Below are 25,645 nucleotides of genomic sequence, written 5' to 3'. Positions count from 1 at the left end.
TTCTCTTGCAGTCAGTATGAAAGAGTCCAGCTGACTCCTATCAAGTGATAAGAAATTCATCTCTGCAAAACTGGAAGCAACTCAAATTGAAATGATTGCTGTGCGTTGGCTGGAGTGAATACATAATTAAGACTGTATAACTCTGTGGGACTAGGTTTTTTTTCTCTCTTTAGGTTAATCCCTGGATTTTGATAACAAGCATTTAAGCTCAACGCTTTGTTTGAAATGTTTTTTAAGATTCCCCACTCTTTTGCATCGTCACAGCAAGCATATGTACTAATTCATTAACCAGATGGCAGAACAAGCAATCTTTGCACAAGCCCTTGTGCGCAAATGTGAAAGAGATATTTTGTCATCTTTTTGCATTGGTCGAGGGATTCAGCATCTGAATTTTAACCATTATGGGTTATAAATCTTGAGTGACCCAGTTTGGGTCCTGGGTGGGGCTGTACTGAAGAAAACAGAAGCAAATGTGGGGTGGAGCACCTGACATTTGTTAAGGGCCTACTTGTACCTTATTTAATTCTTCAAGTCTTATGTAGTAAATATAATTATCCCCGTTATACAAATGAGGAAACTGAGGCTGAGACAGTATAGGTAACTTACCCAAGTTAACATAGTTACAGCTTTTCTCAAAACAAACAAACAAACAAAAAACCCCCAAAATAAAAACATAGTTACAGCTTTTCTCAAAACAAACAAACAAACAAAAAACCCCCAAAATAAAAACATAGTTACAGCTTTGAGATGACTACCTATTCCACAGTGCCAATTTTATCAATCAGTTTCTTCTGTTTATTAACCAAAAAAAGGAGGGAGAGGGTATTTAAACAAATGGACTATGGCATTCAATGGTTGTTGAACTGTTTTCAGAGGTAAAGCATTAGAGTAGTCCCTCCTTATCTGTGGTTTGGCCTTCCATGGTTTTAGTTACCCGCAGTTGACTGCAGTAGGAAGCAGATGATCCTTCTTTTGACATCTAGTCAGAAAGGTCAGTAGTAACCTAACATTATGTCACTGTGCCTGTGTCATTCACCTCATTTCATCTCACCACGTAGGCATGTTGTGCTCTCACATTGTCACAAGAAGGGTGAGTACAGTATAATGAGATGTTTTGAGAGAGAGAGAGAGAGAGGCCACATTCACATAACTTTTATTGCAGCATATTGTTATAATGGCTCTACTTTATTATTGTTGTTAATCTCTGACTGTACCTAACTTATAAATTGAGCTTTGTCATAGGTGTGTGTGTAGAAGAGAAAACATAGTATATATGGGATTCAGTACTATCCGCAGTTTCAGGCCGTCCACTGGGGGTCTTGGACCGTGTCCCCCATGGATAAGGAGGGACTACTGTTCTAGAATTGCAGCTTCGTAAATGAAGGTTGGAAGGAGATAGATAAGAAAATGGCCAAATTTGATGCTAGAATGGTAGGATAATTTTGTAATACATTTTTTTTTTCACATTTGGACAGCACGTTCATACTGGGAAAAGCAAGTTGACACTGACATCTTTCCAAGCTCTGACCTATTTCAGTTTACAAACTACTTGAAGATTCCATGGTCTCTCTAACGTCACAGTTCTAAAATTTATTGTGATTGCCCATTTACTCCCAATACACAGTTCCCCTCTGTTTTCAGTTTCTATCAGTGGTGTCACCATTCAAGCCTGGATAACTGAAGTTTAAGGTTTAGGTCTGGCTCATAAGACAGAGTAAAGAGTCAGCCATTTTCTAAGCAGCATTCTTTCTTTGGAGTTTCTCCTGGTCCCATCCCATTCTCTGTTCCCATCACTGTCACCACGGTATATAGAGACTTGGCCAACTCATGCCTGTACTGGTGGACTGGCCAGCTGTCTCCCTCCTCCCTCAGTCGTCCGAGCACCGCTTCACCATGAGATCAGTCTTACAGAATGCCACCCTGTCAGGTCCCTATTAGTAAACGTCATGATTTGCCAGTGGTCCTACAGTAGGGCCCAGCTTCTCAGCGTGGCATTTCAGACCCTTCATGCTCTGGTTCCCCACCCCCACCCACCCGGCCTTATTTCCCTGTGTTCCCTGACAAGGAAATCTGTTCTGTCCTTCTGGCACCTGCATTTCCTCACAACAGGGCACTCTTTTGCCTTCCTTCAAGTCTGTTTTTGCCAGACAGACTGTTCTCTCATCGAGAATATCTTTTTCTCCTCTTTCCCCTGACTGACTAAACTCTTTCCTGCCTTCAAGGCCCAGCCCAAACCCTGCTTCTTCTGTAAGTCCTCTGCAAGACTGCAGCCTCATCAGTCTTGCCTGCACTTGGTGTTCAAACCATTCATTTGATTCCTTAAACAGTAAATTGCCTTGCATTGTTGTTGGTGTGTATGCATGTGTCTGTCTTTGTGTCTTCAGAAAGATTTTTTCCTGGGGATTTTTCCAGCTTCAGGGCAGAAGCTTAAAGGACCTGGAAATAAACAAGTGTTCTATAGATCATGTAAAAGTAGAGATGTGTTTATTATTTTGTAATTTCTTTTAGAATGGAAACCGGTTAATATCTCCAACAAAGGAATAATAAGTCAGTTCTTAAATTTTTTTTCTTTTTTTTAAATATGAAATTTATTGTCAAATTTGTTTTTATACAACACCCAGTGCTCATCCCAACAGGTGCCCTCCTCGATGCCCATCACCCACCCTCCCCTCCCTCCCACCCCCCATCAACCCTCAGTTTGTTCTCAGTTTTTAAGAGTCTCTTATGGTTTGGCTCTCTCCCTCTCTAACTATTTTTTTTTCCTTCCCCTCCCCCATGGTCTTCTGTTAAGTTTCTCAGGATCCACATAAGAGTGAAAACATATGGTATCTGTCTTTCTCTGTATGACTTATTTCACTTAGCATAACACTCTCCAGTTCCATCCACGTTGCTACAAAAGGCCATATTTCATTCTTTCTCATTGCCACGTAGTATTCCATTGTGTATATATCAGGGAAATACAAATCAAAACCACACTGAGATACCACCTCATGCCAGTCAGAGTGGCTAAAATGAACAAATCAGGAGACTATAGATGCTGGAGAGGATGTGGAGAAACGGGAACCCTCTTGCACTGTTGGTGGGAATGCAAACTCCACTCTGGAAAACAGTGTGGAGGTTCCTCAAAAAATTAAAAATAGATTTACCCTGTGACCCAGCAATAGCACTGCTGGGAATTTACCCAAGGGATACAGGAGTGCTGATGCATAGGGGCACTTGTACCCCAATGTCTATAGTCAGTTCTTAAAGTTTGAGTTTTGAAGGGCACCTGACTGGCTCATTCAGTGGAACATGAGATTCTTGATCTCAGGGCTGTGAGTTCTAGCCCCACATAAGGAGTAGAGATTACTAAAAGAAGAAGAAGAAAAGGAGGAGGAGGAAGAGGAAGAAGAAAAGAAAGTGAAAAAAAAAAAAACCCCACTGAGTTTTGATTATAATTATCAAGGATAATCATTTGTTTAGCAAGATATCATGAACTAAGGAAGGCAGAAGCAAGACTCCATAACTTCCTAGGTACCAGAATATGAAGGTGGTAACTTTCATATTGAGAGTTTGCTTGAGTCCCTGTTGCACAAGTCACAGAAGGTGAACTTCAGGTATCTTTGTTACAGTTCAGAAATTTTGTTACTTTCTTGTGGATGTTACAAATGTTCGGGAAGTTATAGCTTTCATTTCTGAGAGGGGAGGAAAAGAGCTAATTATACTGTCTGACTTTTATGAGAAATAAAAATGAAAATAACATTTGGTAACAGAAATTATACTTCCTAGCTAATATAATAAGTATTAGAATATTATTAAGTAAATTCACATATGTTTGCCTTAGGGTATATGTTGGAACCAGACCCTGACAAAAGGCCAGATATTTACCAGGTGTCCTACTTCTCATTCAAACTACTCAAGAAAGAATGCCCAATTCCTAATGTACAGGTATGTGAAAGATGCTTTTTAGGGGAAGTAAACATTATCAAATTGTTGTTTAAAATTCCTGAGGTGTTAACCAGCTGCTTAACAATTATAGATGTCCTTTGTTTTATCTGATAGGAGGTGTTCAAGCAAAGCTAAGTAGGAAGCAATTACTATAAAGAGAACCCAATTTTCCCATAGAATTTAACTATGGCAATTTAAACTAAGGCAATTACACCAAAAAAAAAAAAAAAAAAAAAAAGAGAAAGCTCCCTCAGGACTGAGTTGAACACTTTGGGTGAAGATTGACCAACTTACTGTCTTGTCAACTTCCTCAGTTCACTAAGATCCAAGTACCTACTGTATTTACCTAGCAGTAGTAAGGCAGGCTGGTTTCCTGAGGCAGGACTCTGGACTTGCCCACATACCTACTGGAACGCAAGCCTCTTGTCCCTTGTCCCTTTTCTCCTTTATTGCAGCAGAACTTTCTTGATTCTGCTTCTGTTGTCTGCCACCTATAAGACACTCCTTTTCCACCACCCTCCCCACACACATCAGGCCATAGGAATGTTTTCTACACTTTAGTAGTCCTAAGCTCTACACTCAGCAGCTTTCAGAGTACAGTGCTTGCAAACACCCTTTTTATGGTCTTAGCATATTTTTCATGTCATATTGTGATCCAGCTCCCTTGAACATCTTACTAATGGCTGCCGTAATAAATAAGTTCTAATCTGAAATTATCTTCTCAATTTTCCCAATAATGAACTTTTGATGTCACTGTGGGGGCTTGAGGGTGCTGATAAAGAACACTCCTCTTTCACTCCCACATTTGGAATCAGATGTGGAAATCATTCAGACGGAACTCAGAATATTGGCTTTATTACTAATAAGATTGAGTCAGAGAATGTAGCTTGACCAGTCAGGCTCCCTAACATTAGATCCACATGACTGAGCTGGGAGTGCCTGATTCTGGAGAGAAGGCTCTACCCTAAAGGAGGGAGCACACAGGTGAGCCAGGCAAGCTCACTTTTTTCTCCCGGTCCTATCAGTCAAATAAGTTATGCTCCTCTCTTGGGAGAGGAATGTTTGGAGAGTGGAAGAGAAGCAAGGAGAGATATTCTAGCAGAAATTCTCCCCACCTGGAAACATGAAGGAAATGGGTGGTCCCTCCTAAAAGCCTAAATATGTACTATTGCTAGTATTCCATTTGTTGGGTTTCCAGGTTAAAATGAGGAACCCTGTACAGGAACCCAACATGGCCTTGTTTTTCTTTTGCTGTCCTCCTTCCCCATTCATAAAGTTAAATAACCTGAAACATAATTGAAAGCATTCAGATTGGTAACCAGTTTTTATTTTATTTTATTTTTTATTTATTTATTTATTTATTTTTTCAACGTTTATTTATTTTTGGGACAGAGAGAGACAGAGCATGAACGGGGGAGGGTCAGAGAGAGAAGGAGACACAGAATTGGAAACAGGCTCCACGCTCTGAGCCATCAGCCCAGAGCCCGACGCGGGGCTCGAACTCATGGACTGCGAGATCGTGACCTGGCTGAAGTCGGACGCTTAACCGACTGCGCCACCTAGGCGCCCCAAGTAACCAGTTTTTAAAGAGTCAGCTGCGTGAGACACCTGGGTGGCTCAGTTGGTTAAGTGTCCGACTTCAGCTCAGGTCATGAACTTGCGGTTCATGAGTTTAAGCCCCGCATCAGGCTCTGTGCTCACAGCTCAGAGCCTAGAGCCTGCTTCAGATTCTGTCTCCCTCTCTCTCTGCCCCTCCCCTGCTCACACTGTCTCTCTCTTTCTCAAATAAATAAACATTAAAAAAAAAAAGAAAAGGCTTCACAAGTCTCAGGCCATTTGGTTCTCAGCAGTGCTAAGCAGTTGTCATGTGGTCAGGGACAATAGGACTCCCTTGAGAGCCGGTATTAGGTGGCCAGTGCAGAATCCAGCTGGGAGGAGTTCTACTGGCCTTGTGGGTTGAGGGGTGCCTCACGCACCGTGAGAGGCACTGGCTCAGCAACCAGATGGGTCATAGCCGTGGTTTTCTCCCAGCGTTCAAGCAGAAGACAGAGTGAACCCCGGCTGGGTGCACTGATGGTTAGCGCTGACTTCTCTAAGGTCTAGCTGATAGCTTAAATGCTAACACAGGTTACAGACATCTCTTTCCCATTCCTTTCGTAACATCACCTCTAAGCTGTGCACAAGGAAGCGAAGGGTCCAGAAGGTTGGGAGGAGGCAGGGGTGGAGTGCGCTGCACACAGGCTGCTCTGTACTCCTCTCCGATATGCTGCCTCCCTGAGTGGGGCTGAGTCTGGTGCGATCTACCTTTGGTTGACTTCCCTTCCCTCTAATAGACATCAGGGTCTGGAAGCCCCTCTGGAACACCCTGACATGTATTTCCATCAGCCCAGTCATATTGGTTATTCTTTTATAAAGAAATCTGCAATGTCCTTTTCTGGTTTCCTTTCAATTTTCTAGAACTCTCCCATTCCTGCAAAGCTTCCTGAACCAGTGAAAGCCAGTGAGGCAGCTGCAAAAAAGACCCAGCCAAAGGCCAGGTAAGAAGTGCCTGCCTGAGCATGCACATGTCCTGCACCCGCTGCCACAGTGGCAAGGGAAGGTGCCTTGTGACTGTTACTCTGCTGCGGCCCGAGGCCACACAGAGCAAGAGAGCAAGTTCTGTCTCTTCTAGGCAGAAACTGTTCTGTGGGAGTGCAGGGAGGAACATAGTGAAACACAGTGATATACATTTGAAAGAGAATCAAGAACTCCGCAGCTGTTTCTTTTGCTTGGGAAGAGGCACAGGGGCATTCAGAGATGAGGCAACAGCTGACTTTAAATACTGCTAGTACCAGAGGGTCCTAGACGTGTGTCCTGACCCTCGTGTAGCCTGGTTCACCACCCTAGTCCTTCACCTCCCCTTCTTTCTTACTTCCTGTGGCCCTGGCCATATCAGGAGAGTGCAGGTCAAGGCACTGACTCCATGAACAACAGCAGGAGAGCTTGTGGAGCTTAGTTAATCGCATACCATGGGGTGTGGGGTCTTTGAAGAAACAAATGCCAAGAGAGGATTGAAGAAGCTAGGATTTTATTTGGCTGTGAGAGAAATTAGGGAGGGAGCCACAGAAGGCTGGGAGAATCATCAGAAGGCAGTGGAAGTCTAGACCAGAGAGAGGAAGGAAGATTGGGTGGAAGTGACCTAGAAACTGCCACACAATTTACAGAAGGTTCACCAAAGGTGTCCGGGAATCCTCAAGCCAAGGTCAGCTACCAGAGGAGTCCCGGTGTTCCAGACACAGGCCAACTTAATGTCCCTGTGACTGGGGTGCGAAGGCTGACAGCAGCCTGTGGAAAGCATGGCCTCAGAGCAAACATGGCAGTGGATTTCAGGAGCACAGCAGCTGGGGCACATGGTCTTTGCACCCCTTACATGTTGAAGGTCTGCAGGGCATATCCTCATGGCTGCCATGCTTCCAAATGGCAAATGCTGAGGGTAGTCGAGGAGACGTTTTATGCCTTTTTTTTTCTACCGTGTTCCTATGCCAAGGAAACATTACCAGCAAACTATCAACAGGGTACCTTACATGGGAATATGTGAATTTTCATAGAAGAGTAAAATAATTTCTACGTTTTAAAACATTCTTAAATATTTATAGAATAAATATAAATGCTGACGTGGCTCTAAAATACTTCTTTTTAACAAACTTAGCAAACTATATCCATGTTGTTATTTTGTAGTCTTTCTTACCTAACTCTGCCGTACTCACCTCTGGAAATTTCTTTGGGGGCTGATTTGATTAGCTGAGCATTTGGGTTTATGAGCATATTTCACCAGGCCCAAATATGGTGGGTACTGAGGCTAAGCAAGGATCCATTCCCGCAAAGCCCACACATTTATAACAATGACAGTAACCTACCATTTGAGTGGTGCTCTGAGTGTAAAATGGAGAAAATAATACCTGCATCATATGGCAGATGTGAACAGCAAATGCATCAGTCCCGTGAAACTGTTCTATAAGCTGTAGAGTGCCCAAGCTGTTGGTTTGTATGGATTCAGTAATGCTGCGAGAATACACAGACCTTACAGCCAAGAGATTTGGGTTATCTATAATTTACAATGATTTCATTTGTGTTCTCATATTTACTCCCCAGTCCCGAGAGGTGAGTTTTTCTTTCTAACTCTAGTTTTGAAGTAACCACTCTTCACTGAGGCATCATGTGTACCAGACCATACCAAGTTCTTTATGTAAATAAGATGACTTTATTTTCCTTGAAATGAATCTATGAGTTATTGTTGTTGTTCTCATTTTACAGATGAGGAAACAGACTCCGAATTTTAAGTTGCCCAAGGCAGTTAATCAATGTGGTTAGTAAGAAACCCAGAACTTCAGCATCCATACTCTGCTCTGTACGTTAAGTGATTTGTTCACAAGCACATAGATAGGACAACGTAGAGCCAGAGCTTCTGGCCTCAGGGTCTGCATTTTTTCACAGCACATTGAAGTCATATAGACTAACATTTTGAGTACTCTACAGTTCATAAGAACAGGTTTACAGTCATTGATGCATTTGATGTTCACATCTGCCTCATGATGTATTATTTTCTCATTTTTACACATAAGGGACCCAAGGCAAGAAGAAGTAAAATGACATACCTATTATTGCACAGTTAATGGGGAGCTAAACTCAAATACAGTTTTGTTGGACTCCAAATCCCTTTATCTCTAGGATGTTACCCTTAAGAGAAATCCATCCAGTGTGGAGGTTCTTAGTATTTGGTTTCTATAGAAGTCTCTTTGACTCTCTCACCCTTAGCTGTATTTTTCTTACACCTTTTTCCTCTTCTCCAAATCTGTCCCGTTTTCCTTCCTACCCTTCCCCAGGTTACAGCCCCCCTAAATAAAATAGCTTTTATATTATCACTTTTCTACCCCGTACAAGAACATCCTTCTAGCAGGATTTCAGAGGAAAAGCCTCAGGGTCCACAATGGAGATATGTCATAGGGAAGGACATGGGGCCGGCTGCTTTGCTTCCTGCTTTGCATTTCATGGAGGCTGTGCCAGACATATTTTGGAAATATTCATGAAGCTTTTTTGGCCTTAACTTTAGTGATACTCTAAAGTGCTTTTTCAAAAGACAACTACTGTGATGTACCTGGGTGGCTTAGTTGATTGAATGCCTGAGTCTTGGCTCAGGTCATGATGCCAGGGTTGTGGGATCAAGCTCTGCATTGGGATGCTGAGCATGGAACCTGCTTAAGATTCTCTCTCTCTCTCTCTCTCTCTCTCTCTCTCTCTCTCTCTCCCCCTCTCCCCTGCTCATGCTCTCTCTCTAAAATATTCTTGGAGGGGCACCTGGGTGGCTCAGTCAGTTAAGCATCCGACTTCGGCTCAGGTGATGATCTCACGGTTCGTGGGTTTGAGCCCCATGTCAGGCTCTGTGCTGACAGCTCAGAGCCTAGAGCCTGCTTCCGATTCTGTGTCTCCCTCTCTCTCTGCCCCTCCCCTGCTCACTCTGTGTCTCTCTCTCTCTCCCTCTCTCTCTAAAATAAATAAACTTTTAAAAAATTTTTTAAAATAAAATAAAAATGTTTTTAATTTAAAATATGTTAAAAAAAAAAAAAATGTCAACTACTCTGATCTGAGTTAGGTAGTAGCCAGCTGCCTGGACTGCTCTAAATGAATGGAAGTTACCATCTGAACTTGAGCACCATCATCAGGAACAAGTAGACCATACAGCAGTCCTCCCTGTATTAATTTGGATTAGATTTGGCTGTGAGTTAAAGAAAGTCCAAAATGATAGTGGGTCATATAAGATAGATGTTTATCTTTTCTTTCAAGTAAGCAAAGTCTGGAGGTAAGTAGTCCATGCCATCTCTATGATTGTGGCCGTGACCTCACAGACCAAGATGGTAGCATCCCTGCTCCAAGCAACAGGATGAAGGAATAGCCAAAGAAGAAGAGAGACAAATGGCATACACTACTTATTTCTTAAGGTTTCTAGAAATTACCATAGAACAATCTGGTTTCCCATGTAGGGCCAAAACTTAGATGCATTGGCCACACCTGATTATAAGAGAGGCTAGGCAATGTGATTTTTACTCTGTGGCCCGGTGCCCAGCTAAAAAAAATTTTAATTGAAATATATTTGACGTATAACATTGTATAAATTTAATGTGTACAAGAGCTAAGCATTTCATTACCCTGGAAAGAAGAACACGTGTATTGGAGGAAATAGATATGTGTCATATTCCCCAAATCCTTTATCTTAAACTATTTACTTATTCCTTTTAGTTGCCTTATTGGATTCACTCATTTGCATGCTTTTTATGGTAGAGAGACTGTTTTGACATGGTATTAGAAGGGTCCCAAGGTCAGATTAGCTAGAGAAACATTGTATTCTGTATAGTGCTGTCTTTGAAGTTCTGCATACACATTCACAGGTGAAAAGTTCTTCTGGAAAGAAGTCTGCTTGGTATATTTTGAACAGTGTGTTAAAACTTATTTCCCACCAAACCTTTCTTCATAACATCTTGTAATACATAATACCCTGTGGAACACCCTTTGGCAGATGTCGATTAAGCAGATTTGGAAGATTTGAATAGGTGTGGATGGGAAAGCCAATCAATCTGTCAAGTACTCTGTCTACCCCTCCCCACCTTCCCACACTTTAACATGAATCTGTTTTCTCCCCTTTCCTTTCCTAGACTGACAGATCCCATTCCCACAACAGAGACTTCAATTGCACCACGTCAGAGGCCTAAGGCTGGGCAGACTCAGCCAAACCCGGGAATCCTTCCCATCCAGCCAGCTTTGACACCTCGAAAGAGGGCCACAGTTCAGCCCCTGCCCCAGGTTGCAGGTCAGTAACTAGGTTGGTTTGAAATTTGGTATACCTCTTTGTTATCCTGGACATTACACAAGTCTTGGGAAGCCTACTTTTGCTTCAGGAATGGAATTCAGAGGCACAAAAGAAATAATGGTTTGCCTTCAGGAACAAGAGGTGAACTCCCATTGAAATTATATGGCAAGTGGCTGTCCAAAGGAGAATCCTCTCACTGAATTTTGTGGGGGACCTCCATGACCACTGAAGCCTGATAACTCATTTTTTCTAGTCTTGGTCCTCATTTTGTGGCTTGGTCCATTCATCCCATGCCTTCCTTTTTATTTCCTATATTTCTCTTTGCTTTTAAAGAAACAAGACCCTCTTCTTTTTGACAGAGGAATTGTTTCTTTAATGTTCTGTCTCTTAAAGTATCTGTTACCACTCTGTTTTGGTATTCTGGTTCTAATAAGATAACTTAGTTTAGAGGATCTAAATTATCAAGTAACTGAACTTAGTCATTACTTCCCCTATTAGGAAGCTGTTTTTGATGAATTTGGTAGTTATCTGCTTATAGCCAGGCATCTAGACTGGGGTTGCATAACTTACATCAAAGAATGCTTTTGTCCTAAAGCATGCCAGTAAGTGCAAAGATCATGTTTGTGTGCAGGGGCATCTTACTGAACCTTGTTTTGAAAAATATGAAGCACATAGTTTAGCAAGAAGAAGTGCGAAGACAGGAGCGCGTGGATCTTGGGGCTGTTGGTCCACTTATCACCCCCCTCTTTATTGCTTTGGCAAGAGAGAAAGCAAGCCGTTTTCGTCTGGAAGAATTTTGGGCCTTTATATGGAGTTTATTCTCATTGCAGGATCCAGCAATCAGCCTGGCCTTTTAGCCAGTGTTCCCCAACCCAAAACCCAGCCCCAACCCAGCCAGCCTCTACCGCAGTCTCAGCCCAAGCAGCCACAGGCTCCACCCACCCCACAGCAGACGCCTCCCACTCCAGCCCAGGCTCTGCCCACTCCAGCCCAGGCCACCCCCCAGCACCAGCAGCAACTCTTCCTCAAGCAGCAACAGCAGCCACAGCCACAGCAGCAGCAGCCACCGCCATCTTCCCAGCAGCCTGCAGGCACGTTTTACCAGCAGCAGCAGCAGCAGCAGCAGGCTCAGCAGGCTCAACAGGTAAGCTGTTCACCGTCTTCTTTTGCTTGGCATATCTGAGACAGTGCTGCGAAAAGGCCCAGTAGGTACAGGCATCTTCCTTGAGAAGCCCTGGGAAGACAGAGAGCCACTAGACATGACATCATTGCTTCTCCCAGAGGTAAATACTAGAAAACACTGAGTAGTGGAGCCGTCACTGGGACACTCACACCCCTTTCTCTTCGCGTGGATGGAGGAACCTCGGCAAGGGAGATATTTCTTGAGAGAGAGAGAGAGAGAGTGAGTGCACAAGCAAAAGAGCATGAGCAGGGAAGGGGCAGAGAGAGAGGGAGACAGAGGATCCAAAGCAGGCTCTGCACTGTCAGCACAGAGCCTGATGTGGGGCTCGAACTCACAAACCTCGAGACCATGACCTGAGCCGAAGTCCGACACTTAACTGACTGAGCCACCCAGGTGCCCCTCAAGGGAAATATTTTAAGAACTCTTCTCTCTTCTTTTTCTAATACAACTGTATCGTTACCATACTAAAATAATTTCTTCTTATTATAAAATATCCAGTAACATTTAACTCTTCCTGATGTCTCATGATTTAAGTTGGCTTGTTAGACTCAGGATCCAAACAAGGTCCACCACATGTTATATTTAGTTGTGATATATCTTTTTTCTATCATTATCTTTTCATATATCTTTTCTACATTTTTTTACTATGAACGTATTCATTTTATAATAATTGACATATCTTTTAAGTCTCCTTTTATTCACATATGCCATCTCCCTCCCTCTTTTTTTCCCCCCGCTGCCATTCAGTTTTTTGAAGAAACTGGGTCATTTGTCCTGTAGTATTTTCCATCTCTGGATTTGGCTGATGCATCTGTGTGGTCACTTAATATGTTCCTCCATCCTCTGTGTAAACTGGTCATTTTTTGAGGCTTGCTCCATATTTGATTCAGTTGACTCATTCTTTGTTCTTCTGGTTGTGTCACATCAGGAGGCGTATAAAGTCTGGTTGTCTTCTCTTTTATTAATATTAAGATCAGTCAGTGAGTTTGGTGTCTGTCTGATCCATTCATTTAATGCCCCTGATCAGTTTAGCAGCCACTGCTGATCATTTCCTAAGTCCATTAACTCCTTAGGGATGGCAACTTGGTGGTATGCTAACCTTCCCCCTCTTCCCTGAGGGGCTGGAATTTTTCTGTGAAGAATTTTTCTCAACTACTTGATGACCCTGAAGTACTGTTTATACAGAAAAGGTAGAAAAAATGCTTGATTCTTTTCCCCTGTGTTTACCAGTTTTCAGAATGGGTTTGTTCCTAGTGTCATCTGATGGTGAACAAAGAGGTTTCTGTTCTGTTTTAGCATCGTCATGAACTCAGGGATTTTAACATATTTGATACATTTCCATGCATTGCCATTTTAAACATTTTATTTTGATGCTTGAATTGCCCCAGCTTTGGCCAGTGGAAGTCTTTTCAGATTGACTCTTGGGTCCTTTGGTGGTGACCCAGCCGTCTTTAATGGTTTCCTTGCTATTTAGTGTAACAAGCCCTTCCAGGGTCACTCTGCCCTTGACCTCGACCTGGATTTCTCTGAAGGAGCTCCATTTCCTTTTAATGGAAATCGTATTTAGAGACCACAATCTTGTTACTAAAGATATTCATTTGCTAATAGGTTGGTTATTGTTTTTAAGCCTTTTCAGTGGATACTTGGGAAATGTATTTTGTTCGTTTTGTTCTGTTAATAGAATATACACCATGAATCCATGGTATTAAGATTTCTTTGCCTTTTTCATTCTTAGAATGTTTAGCTCATTATTTTCTGCAGAGTTTGGCTATAAATTTGATATACAGGTTTATTTGTTTCATTTTGCTTTTGATTTATAGTTATTGCTGAATTTTGGTTTAATTTTGTTTCATTAAAATATAAAACAGTAACAGAATTTCAAAGTTAAATCTACAGAATTCTGTCCACTCCATCCTGTAATAGAGAGAGCCCTCATTCCTGTTTACAACTTAAGAGTATTCCCTTTTAAAGACACATAGCATGGTTTATTCAACCAGTCCCCTGTTGATAAACATTTGGTTGTTTCCAGCATTTTGCATTTATAAACAGGCAGCTATTTATTGACATCAGCTTCTTACCTTTGCCCCAGGAGGCAAACAGTGTCCTCTCAGTTAACTCTACAACTAAGTAACAGTGTTTGGGAAGTTCAAAGACAAGATCTTGACTTTCGTTAACCAGTAGGCCCTTGTTTGACCTCTGTGCGTGTATGCTTACTCTGTGTGTGTGTGTGTGTGTGTGTGTGTGTGTGTGTGTGTGTGTGTGTAGCACACAGTGCTTAGCAGTGCAGAGTAGAGGGACGGGATAAGAAGTATCTGTATCCTGAGGCAGGGAGAATATAACTTGAAACAATTAGTTATCAGTGTGAGATCAAATATCCGTAAGTGCGGTAGAGTGTACTGAACATTTTGAATGTTTAACGGTGGAAGAGTTAGTAAGATAGAGCCGTCGGGACATAATTTTCAGAAGGGCTTGGAAGGACTCTATTAGCTGGGCTAGGATTTAGGTCATTCTTTTCGGTGTCATCACTGCTTCATCCTGTTCACGAAGCATTTTGATCGTGGCTGCTCCCAAATCCCTTTATAAGCGGGATTACCTCTGTGATTGGGAGATGATTTATTAGCTTCTGTTACACTCCAGCATGGGGAGTCACAAGCTGCCCAGTCAAATGGAAGCCCTCAGGCTCGCCGTAGAAACCCACCCGGAAGCCAGTGTGCAGTGCAGGAGGCAGCACCGTGCAGTGGATGCAGCCTGGCAGTGGAAAGTGCCGCCGGGTCCATTGTAATGCCCCAAGGTTCCCCTCGTGAGTTGTCAGGCCAAGCGAAAAGACTTCTGCCCACCCTTGCCTTTGGCCTCGGACTGGGCTTAGTTGTGACTGAGACATTTGTGTCTTGCGGAACATTGTTCAGAGACAGGCTTTCTTCACCTCCCGCTTTCTTGCCGCTCCCCCTGCTTAGTTTCAGGCAGTACACCCAGCAGCCCAGCAACCAGCAATTGCCCAGTTCCCTGTGGTGTCCCAAGGAGGCTCTCAACAGCAGCTGATACAGAACTTCTACCAGCAACAACAGCAGCAGCAGCAGCAGCAGCAGCAGCAGCAGCTGGCCACGACCCTGCATCAGCAGCAGCTGCTGACTCAGCAGGCCGCCTTGCAGCAGAAGAGTGCTGTGGCAGCAGCACAGCAGCCCCAGACACAGCCGGCCGCAGCCCCACAGCCACCACCGGCCCAGGAGCCAGCGGTAAGAGCCAGCCAGGGCTCAGAGCAGAAGAGCACCCAGTGAGGGCGGGCGAGAAGGTGGAAACCTGGCGGGGGGCTGGGGCGGGGCCCCTGTTTCGGCTGGGCCTCTTCCCCATTCTTATAGTTCAAATATTTGATTTTTTTTTCTTGATATTTTACAAGGTCATGATGAAGTATTCTGTAGAAGATAGAGGTTCTAAAAAAGATGATCCTAGGCCACTGATGAAGTGAACATTTTTATTTGTAATTCTAAAATTAGACTGGCAGAAAGAGTTCCATGTTGTCTCTATCAGTGCCACTGATGAGCAGTCAAGGACCTGGGTAGGATTAGAGCTAACCCCTTTCCCTTCGAGGGCCAGTTTGGCCATCGTGACCTTTTCAATCTCTGGAGGTTGGTGTGGGCTCCCAGCTTTACCCTGAGTCCTGAGGGTGCTTTATTTATTCTTTGTCTTGGATGACATTACCCGCCACCTCATTGAAGTCTACTGTGCAGCCGCCTTCGGGGGCCTCCTTGCTGGGACTGTTGACCGAGGCCTAACCCTCTGGATCTCTAGGCATCTGAGTACTGTTTGAGCCGCCTTGTCATGCTAGAAACTGGGCATGTCCCCTTCTAGAGACTGCCTGACTACAGCATCAGAACCCCTGCCTCCTCTCCTGATTGATCTGTACAGCTTCGGCATTCTCAGGCACATGGTGTTTGGCCTCCACTAAGTGCTTTTAATTCTGTACCCACATATTTCTGAGTGATAGTGAAGAAAATATCATGGTGATAGAAAAAAGGCACTTTATGTATCCAGCCAATAGAGTATCACAGCTACTCTCTTATTCCCAGGGAAGCCCAGCTACTAGACAAATGAAAGAAAAGTAAGAAGCCATCTTTCTGAGGATTGGTTTCCAATAGTCTCGTCGCCCATCTCAAACCAAAAAAAACCTTTATTCCTTCAAAAGGAAGCAGTACCGTAAATAGATTATCTTCTTTGAGTCTCAGCTAAGTGTGTATTCAGTGTCTTTACACCTTCGTTTCCAAAACAGCACAGTCTTCCTGCAGGCGTGTGGTAGACAGCCACTCTCTGTGTTTTTAACAAGACCTAAAGTTCCTTTTGTTAATGGAAAAAAGGGTTTTTAAAAAATTATTATATGATGTAGGTAGTTGAGATATTAATTGTCTAGTCTAATCCCCTTGTTTAATGGAATTGGAAACTAGGCCCAGGCCAGCAAGGGATTACTCAAGACACACAGACTGACAACAGCAGAGCAAGGGAAGGAACCAAAGAATCCTGATCTGCGTTCAAGGATAATAGCAAAGATGCTCATCCAGGGGGATGAAATGATCAACAGCCATTGACTACACTTCTTATAAGGTTCCCCCTTGCTGTCCCTCTTTTGGGAATGAAATTATGAACCTTCTCCATGTTCCTTGGCTGAAAACATACTTTGAGCACTTGGCTTGAGAGTATTCTGTTGAGGGGACGAAGAAGGAACGGGAGCAGAGCATGCTTCTAGCCAGGAGCCAGAGAGCTTCCCAAATTTGCCTTTCTCCAGTGACCCTTGGCAGGACTTCCCTGGAGAAGCAAGTGAGTGCATGTAAAAGATACCCTGCAGCCACCTTAAAGCAATAATCTGCAAAGGGAAATGGCAGCCTAACGTAGATACTTTATTGCAGTCTTATTAGTAATAGCCAAAAGAATGAAAGTCACCTAATTGTTCAAGAACCCAACTGTGCAGCCATTAAAAATCATGGTTATAAAGTCTGTACAACAGTATGAACGCACTCATGAGGTAATGTTGAAATTGTGGGGAAAGTATGTACTTGACAAGAGACTTAAATATAAGATACCAAGAAGATAAGAAGAGTTGTAGTAGAATACAGTACTAATTGTGGAATGGAAGTCGGAGTGTTTTTCCCCCTTTTGTATATATTCTTGCGTTCCTAGATCTGACTGTACTCCTTGTATAATTACATATTTTGTTCTTTAAAAAAATCTTTAGCAAGACCGACATCTGAGTCTGAGTCTGCTTTACTTCCCCTTCCACCGTGGTTTGTGTGTTCCTCCTCCCGCTTCCTAATCTTTGGCGGAGACACGATGGTGAAGAAAAAAGTCCTGAGCCTAGTAAGGAGACAAGGATTCTGTCCCCGGTTGACCCTGTGACCTTGAACAAGCAAGCACATAGCCTTAGGGTGCCTTGGTCTCGGTTCCTTTGAAGTGTGGGAGTTGGAATCTGTGCTCTCCAAGGTCCCTTTGACTCTCACATTCTTAGATTTGAAATGGCAGTAAAACTTTCTGCCTGGGAGTGCTTGGGTGGCTCAGCCAGTTGCTTCTGAGCAGCTGGGATTGAGCCCTGTGTTGGGCTCTGTGCTGAGCGTGGAGCCTGCTTAGGATTCTCTCTCTCTCTCTCTCTCTCTCTCTCTCTCTCTCTCTCCCCCTTTCTCCCCGCCCCCCCCCCTCACTTGTGCACTCTCTAAAATTAAAAAACAAACAAAAAAAAAACCTGTCTGCCCGACATGGTTGTTGGGAGGAGTAGCTGAATGGGTTGGAGTCATTTTGTATTCATAGATTGCTGTGATAGGTAAGGTGTCCTGACAATAGAAGCTCTGTTCTTCAGTGTGCTGCATACAGGGATAGGTAAGAGGAAGGGACAGTGTTCTCCAGGGAGTCTGGACTCTTCAAAATAAAGAGACTCAACAGTTAAGTATACCTTTCTCAAAGCAATGAATTATCTTAACCTCCAAAAAATAAGCTAATCCAGTTCTGTTTGTAAAGCCATTCTGGTCTCCGTGGGTACTGGCTTAAGGTTGGCTGTTGCAGGCACATCCTAAACCCCTGAAGGAAGTTTTGGAGCCAGAGCTCTGATCTTTACAGGGCATTCTGCTTCTCCCTCAGAGGTGCCTCAGCTGCTTTACCCTCTGACCTTCGTTTGACTGATGTTTGACCTTTATATTGTCATCCATTCAATTGGTGGGTGATTGTGTACTCAAACGTGCACATCACCTACCTCAGTAAAATTCAGACTCTGAATCAATATAAGGACAGAAAGTCCCGGGCTGGTCAGCATCCTGACCCAAGTAGCTGGACCCTCTGGTTCCCTTTCTCTCTCAGGACCTACCTTCGAAGACGCAGAATGTGAAAACTGAGCTATAGCATGGACGGGGCATCTTAATCTGAGATGAGGGACTAGAGGGAAGCGATAGTGAAATACCTGGGGCCTTCAAGATTCTAAATAATTCTGTCTCTGGACTGACAAAATTAAAGGGTTAGGTGGCCTTGTTAATACTATTTTTTGTTCCTCTTATTGATAATAGCACTTTGTAGATTGTGACTTAGGCTTCAAGTGTAACCAAGTGGCCACAAAGATGTTCCTATTGGGTTTTCTGTGGTGATGGTTTGTTCTACCTCCTGAAAATGGCCCAAATCTCAAGACTCCTTGTGTTATTAGATCAGTTATCATCAAGCGCTTTTCAAATTTTTTATTTCTTACTAATATTATCTACCTGGTTCTTCAGTGCCTTTTCCAAACTGAAGGGTGGAACAGGTTAACCCTACTACCCCGATGCTGTACACATTTTCTCAGGGGAGGCACAGAAATAGAATCGTGTAGACCCACCTTATCAATGAAATAAAGAGGCTTAAGAACAAAATGAACAAAAAAAGCACTACCATTTATGAATCACAGTGGAATCCTAACTTATTCCTAACCAGTAGTCTGAGCTATATCAGAGTCAGGGGTCTCTTAGCAGGAATTATTTAGCTCAAATGTGTTTTAGCGGGAGGTGTGCCGTCATTGGCTTCTGACCGTGGTGGTAGATTGTTTAAAACATGCACGCTCTTTGGAGGCATTCTGAATGAGTTCCTTTGTGACCTTGGAAGCTGATACATTCTCGATTTTTGGAGTTAGAAATAGCTTCTGCAGTCTTATGCTCTGGACTGTATGCATGATTAGTCTGGATATCATTGCTGATGAACACTGAAATTTACATAGAAGCATCAGATAAATAGCATGTTGGTATCAGTCCCAGAGTTAAAGCTCAGATTGTCAAAAACTGGGTTTCTTTCTTTCTGGTTGTTATTGGTAAATTCAGCCATTTGAATCCCATAGTAGCTCTCATGTGGGATTTTTTATTATGCTTGTCTGTTTATTTGTTTTTTCCTCCCCCCCCCCCCACTTTTTTTTGGGGGGGTGGGGAACACTTGTCATTTTTCTTCCTAGCAGATTCAAGCCCCAGTAAGACAACAGCCAAAAGTTCAAACAACCCCACCTCCTGCCGTCCAGGGACAGAAACTCGGATCTCTCACTCCTCCATCATCCCCCAAGACCCAGCGTGCTGGGCACAGGCGGATTCTCAGTGACGTAACCCATAGTGCGGTCTTCGGGGTCCCTGCCAGCAAATCAACCCAGCTGCTCCAGGCAGCTGCAGCTGAGGCCAGCCTCAATAAGTCCAAGTATGCGGTGCTTCCTCTTTATTTTTCTTACTGCTGTGGGCCAGGGCTGCTGTATGCCAGGGCTGTGTAATTCTTGGCATCTGCGTGTCGATGTGTGTAGATGTACATATAATGGTAGGTGTCTGTGTTTGTTAAGAAACTGAATTTGCCTGTAGTACGTAGACCATACTGATCTTAAGGAATAATTTCACATTTGCTTGACTGTTTTCTATTCTCTCACCCATTTGATGTTCCACAGAGTATTTTTTAAACTTGTAGTCTGATCAAATCTCCATGCTGAAAATCTCTCATTTGGCTCCCCATTGCCTGTGGGTTATATCTGAACTCATTGGTTAACAGACCAAAGGCTGTTGTATCACATTGGTGGACTTGTCACTCTCCATCATCACAAGCACTTTGTTCATCCTGTGCCCTCTCCCCAGACTGCCACTACCCTCCTTGTCCACCTAGGAAATGCTTATTTTTTTCATCAAGATCCATTTAGAGATGACCTTTTCTTTGACCCCTTGGTATCATATATAAGCTTGTCTCAACCTTTTTTGAGCATGCATCACATTGTATCATCATTATTTGTTTGTATATCCAGCTGATCTAGCCTGTAAATTCCTCCAAGACAAGGACCATGTCTTAACCTTTGTAAATCCAGTGACTGGCTTTGTGCCTGAAATAAAGTAGATAGCAATGAGTGCTCGCTAGGTAAAATGCAATTTCAGACCCTCAGCTTTCTTGGAATCATGCACTCTAATGTTAAAAATCTTTAAGTCATTAATTAAATGCAAAGTCTCAAGAGAGACTTTAGAAGAAAATTAGGTAATGATACCACAAGATGGTGATAACCGTCTTTGTTTCCCTTTAACTGTGATGATGACCACTCACGGTGGCCCTTCATTCTCTGCGGGCTAGATCCTGACAGATGGGAGGCACCTGAAAAGACACCAGTCCTGGCCCCTCTGGGGTCAGTTATTGTGGATGTTACAGTGGGTGCCATAGAAGGCACAAGCCTAAGAACAGGTTGCTTTGGGATTCTGGATTGAAAGGACTTGCAGATGAGACCAAAAATCTAAGCAAGAGATAAAAGAAGTAGTGGGAGATAAATGATCGTGAAGGAACGGGAGACATTCATTTCACACAGTGAGAAAAGTATCTGTGGAAAGTGTCCGATTGCTGGAGAAAGCGCTTGCTAATAACGGTTGGACCTAGAAAACAAATTGATCTCAAACAGAGACAGCAGATTGACCCTTTTTCAACTTTTTCATTTCGTGGGGGTGGGAACCTACCTAGGTCTGCAACCACCACTCCATCAGGCTCTCCTCGGACCTCCCAGCAAAATGTTTATAATGCTTCAGAAGGTTCTACGTGGAATCCCTTCGATGACGACAATTTCTCCAAACTCACCGCTGAAGAACTACTGAACAAGGACTTTGCCAAGCTGGGGGAAGGTGAGCGATTGGTGTCTTTCTGTGATTCTTAAAACCCTAGCTCCAGAGGGGCATGCCTGTGAAAATGGAGGGTTGGCTCTTTCTTTCCCTCAAAGGCTTGATTTTGAAGTACGTGTGCAAACTGGTATGTTTACCAGGGCACTGACGTCTTTCCATCCTCAGGAACTCCTGGCCTGTTGCAGGCAGGGGCACGGAGAGCGGGACTCTTTTAGGAAGGACTTGGTAGCAGAGCTCAGGATGGTAGTGTCAAGCACGGTCACTCCTCAGACAAGTGTGATGGGTTTCTCGTCCTACGTGTGTTTATTGTCACAGAAAGTTGTTACTGCTCACCCAGGAGAGAGTGCTGCCCTCACGTGAACATTGAATCTCTCACCATGATTAGAATTCTGACTGCGAAAAGACAATCAAATGAATAGAAGGCACCATTTCTACTCTCAAAAACCCACAGTCTGTTTTGGAAGGCAGGACACAGATACACACACAGGCCTGCAACATGCGCTTTGGGAAAACAACAGCACGTTGGGAAAACCCTTCGAGAAGAGTACCTCAGCATTAGACAAGAGCACAGGGTAAAGGAATGATCAGAACCGAGTGAATGATACGGACTTTGACCAGACATTTTAACTTTAGCTATTATTTTATAGATATCTTTTAAAAATTTGTATTACTTTCTTATCCTTTTATTTATTTATTTTTTGGTAGTTTATTTATTTATTTTTGGGTTGAGAGTACACACACAAATGCATGCATAAGTAGGAGAGGGGCAGAGAGGGGGGATCTGATGTGTGCTCTGAGCTGACAGCAGACGATCCGATGTGGGGCTCAAACTCATGAACGGTGAGATCATGGCCTGAGCCAAAGTTGGATGCTTATCCAACTGAGCCATCCACGTGCGCCTTCTTATCCTTTTAAGCCAAAGATAGGGTATAGGATTTAACTCTGACAGACAACTAACTCATTGTCAAATTATTTCATTGTTATGTATGCCAGTTATTGTTCTAGAATAACAGAAATACCTTCATGGGCTATTGAAAACTCTAGTATTTTTGCACTCGATTAAAAGACTGCCAAGCTTAGGGCTGCCTGGGTGGCTCAGTTGGTTAACCATCCAACCTCGGCTCAGGTGATGATCTCGTGGTTTGTGGGTTCGAGCCCCATGTCAGGCTCTGTGCTGACAGCTCAGAGCCTGGAACCTTCAGATTCTGTGTTTCCCTCTCTCTCTGACTTTCCCCTGCTCCTGCTCTCTCTCTTTCTCTCTCTCTCTCTCTCTCAAAATAAGTAAACATTAAAAAAAAGAGACTCCTAGGTTTTAAAATTCTTGTGTCTATTTTTAATAATTTCCTGTCTCTCTTCTGTCACATTGAACTGCTACCATTGTTCCTGTCCCTTGTGATGTCTCAGTCCCGCCGTTTCCCCCACGCCCCCTTCTCATGTCCACTCCTGAACTGTTTCCACCACAGAAAACAGATTGGCAAACTCATTAGAATTACATAAAAATAAATGGATTTGGAATAAGGACTGGAGGCATCCTGCTCTGAGTAAGGTGCTTGAACCTTCGGGCTTTCGCTCCAGCCATCTCTTTTGTGGCTTTTTACTTACTTATTTGAAAAAATTTTTAGTGATGATAAATATACATAACATAAACATTAGCTTCTTAACCATTGTTAACTGTACAGTTCAGTAGTGTTAGTTACATACTCACTGTCGTGCATCCAATCTCCAGAACTCTTTTTTGCCTTGCAAAACCAATGTGCGATCTTTGATTCTTAAAACTTCCTTCCTTTTCTCACTGTTATCTCCGTTATTGCAGTGACTAGACAGAGACCTTTGAATAGCTGAGGTGTTGCCATAATGCAGTAAAAAAAAGTCTAGAAGTCATTTCAGAAGGTGCCCTTCATCTCCTGCATGTATGTGCACATCATGGGATTTTGCTGGAATGAACTGAGTGGTATTTTGTCTCTCCAGGCAAACATGCTGAGAAGCTTGGAGGCTCAGCTGAGAGTTTGATCCCAGGCTTTCAACCAACTCAAGGTGATGCCTTTGCCACTCCCTCATTTTCTGCTGGAACAGGTTAGTATAGCAAACATGTGAAACACAGGGCTTACCGTTGTTAACCTCCACAGATAACTCTGGCACACCAGTGAGCCCCAAATCTTGGTGTTAACTTATGTTTTCTTTTATTCACAAGATTTCCAATATTAAAGATTGGAGGGAAAAAAAAATCTGGAATCACTTGAATTCAAATGACAGGATGATATGTCAGTAATATACAGGATTTGTTCTCTTTGGTTCACATACATACTTTAAGCAAATATTTCTAAATTTAAGAACATCATTCTGTTAATCTCTTTTAGGTTAGTTATTTAGGTTCTGTGGAATGACTTGAAGAATTCTAAGAATTAGATGTTCTATCCTGTATCCAAGACTCTACTGAGCTGTGTTTTTGTGCATGTGTGTGTGTTTATGGGGAGAGGGAGATATCTTTTTTAAAAAATTAGGCCTTTTTTAAATTAAAGAAGCAATAGTAAAAAATTAATTTTCTCCTTTATTAACAGAATTTATACATAGTAAACTATACTTCGATTAACATTTCTTAAAAATTAAAAAAATGATACATATTTATTATATAAAAGTAATATTTATAGAAAAGCATAGGGAAGAAAGTTAAAATGCCCATAATCTCACCACTGAGAAACAGCTCAGGGATACCATTTTGGTTCCTGTTAGTGGCATTTGACATTTTTAGGGTCACAGATATCTTGTGAATCTAATGAAAGTTATAGATCTTCTCCTTCGTGAAAATACATGACCACAATTTTGTACACAGTTTTTAACCTCAGCTTAAGACTCTAATGTACATCTTTATCGTCCTATTTTAAAACCAAATTTTCTCACTTACTAAATCTGGCACATTTCCCACATCATTAAAGAAGCTCTTAAATTTTAAAAAGATCTGCATTAAATTGCTTCATATGCATTTGTCCTAATGTATTTAACCAAGTAACCTCTTTTTTAAACATTAATTTGCTTTCAGTGTTTTACTATTATATTTCCCTCAGTGGCAGGTGTGAGGTTTTGAGTGTATGTGTGTGTATGTATATGTATATGTATGTATATATATATATATGTTTGTACGTACATATGTATGTATATATGTATATGTGTATATATATATTCTGTGTACATATGGAATGTGATATAATTCTGAAATTGATCATTTTACTTATATGGATTAATTTCTGATTTTAACCTTATATATTCTTTCTTTCTTCCTGCTTTCTTTAGGTGTGTAGTTTTTCTAACTTCATGTATACATTTCTTATTGGAACTTTGGCTGTCATTACATAATATCCTTTACAGTTTCTTTAAGATAACTTGTAGGAGATTATTTATTCAATCAGAAGATATGTGTCTTTTAAGGCTTTGGTACCTGCTTTTAAATTGGCCTCTGGGAACGCTGTACAAATTTTATTTTGATCAATAGTGAATGAGAGTAATTTTTCTGCCATTTCCTCACCCAGCCCAGTTCAGAGGCTGTACACAGAGGACAGTATCTACTGGCCATTTTTATTTCTTCTGGGATATGTATTGTTCATGTCCTTTGCCTTTTTTTCTTTTCTTTTCTTTTTCTTTTTTTTTTTTTTTGGTCCTGTATTCATTTTGTTCTTATTAATTTGTAAGAGCTCTTCCTATGTCCTATATTGTAAACATTTTCCCCAGCCTGTCATTTGTCCTACACAAGTATCATCTCATCTGACCCTCTCAACAACCCTATTATCTCTTCTGACCCTCAACACCATCTCTACATTAGTCACAGTTGAGGTAACTGAGCACAGTCTAGTCTCTTTTCCAGGGTCACAGAGCTAGGATGTGACAGAGCTGGGACACCAACCCTCTGGCTCCAGAAGTTCCTCTCTCAAGTTTCCTGCCACAGAATGAGGCAAATTTACTAATATCTTTTTTAAAAATCATCTGCAGGTTTAAATTTTTTTAAGTAAAATAAGATAGTGCATTTAAACCTTTTATAATATTTGTATACATCAATTTTAATTGTATGTATTTGTATTTCTCTTTTACTTAGTAACTTTAGTAGAGATTTTGCTGTTTTAGTATCTTTCAGAGACAGCTCTTAGATTTATAAAATCTCCCGTTTTTCTGTCTTCTAATTCTTTAACTTTTATTGTTTTTGATTACAGATCCCTGTTTTTCTTAGGTTTGCTTTGCCAGTATTAAAAGGAACATCTAGTAAAATTTTTAAAAATATAATAAAAGTGTTTAGAGTTTTTCTCCCACTATAGCAGTGATTTTCAACCAGCGTGAGAGTGGGGAGAGAGACTAATTATAATCTGCAGGAAGACTTCTCCACAGATATTTCAATATTCTCTTTTCTCCTCTCTTTAATTGCCTACCCCACCCTGACCTTTGAAGATTAAACTGATTATTGAGAGTGCTTTCTAATAGGTGTGTGTTTCCCTCGTCGGAAAAAAACTGGAGTTTTAACCGTATCCTGTAAGCCTTCAGATGATATTCTCATGTTATTATTTTGGAATACACATTGGACTTCTTTGGGGGATGTGCTTTTTA

At 42.2% G+C, this 25,645-nt stretch overlaps 1 protein-coding gene across 23 annotated transcripts in view; it reads left to right on the top strand.

Moving 5' to 3' along the window:
* The window catches only part of AAK1 (AP2 associated kinase 1), a 171,003-nt gene that overhangs the window by 107,729 nt on the left and 37,629 nt on the right, over positions 1-25,645 (top strand). For 9 of the 23 annotated variants that reach the window (XM_045446324.1, XM_045446341.1, XM_045446336.1 and 6 more), the window contains exons 9-16: positions 3,824-3,927; positions 6,385-6,464; positions 10,614-10,768; positions 11,599-11,912; positions 14,906-15,184; positions 19,390-19,622; positions 20,886-21,061; positions 23,027-23,131. In XM_045446324.1, coding sequence (XP_045302280.1) covers positions 3,824-3,927; positions 6,385-6,464; positions 10,614-10,768; positions 11,599-11,912; positions 14,906-15,184; positions 19,390-19,622; positions 20,886-21,061; positions 23,027-23,131 — 1,446 coding nt within the window. The remainder of the gene's footprint in view (positions 1-3,823; positions 3,928-6,384; positions 6,465-10,613; positions 10,769-11,598; positions 11,913-14,905; positions 15,185-19,389; positions 19,623-20,885; positions 21,062-23,026; positions 23,132-25,645) is intronic. The other 14 variants (XM_045446335.1, XM_045446343.1, XM_045446339.1 and 11 more) reach the window with 5 other exon arrangements.

This window comes from Leopardus geoffroyi, chromosome A3 (genome assembly GCF_018350155.1).
Source record: "Leopardus geoffroyi isolate Oge1 chromosome A3, O.geoffroyi_Oge1_pat1.0, whole genome shotgun sequence".
NCBI classification, from domain to species: domain Eukaryota; kingdom Metazoa; phylum Chordata; class Mammalia; order Carnivora; family Felidae; genus Leopardus; species Leopardus geoffroyi.
This window is presented reverse-complemented; position numbering and strand designations above follow the sequence as displayed.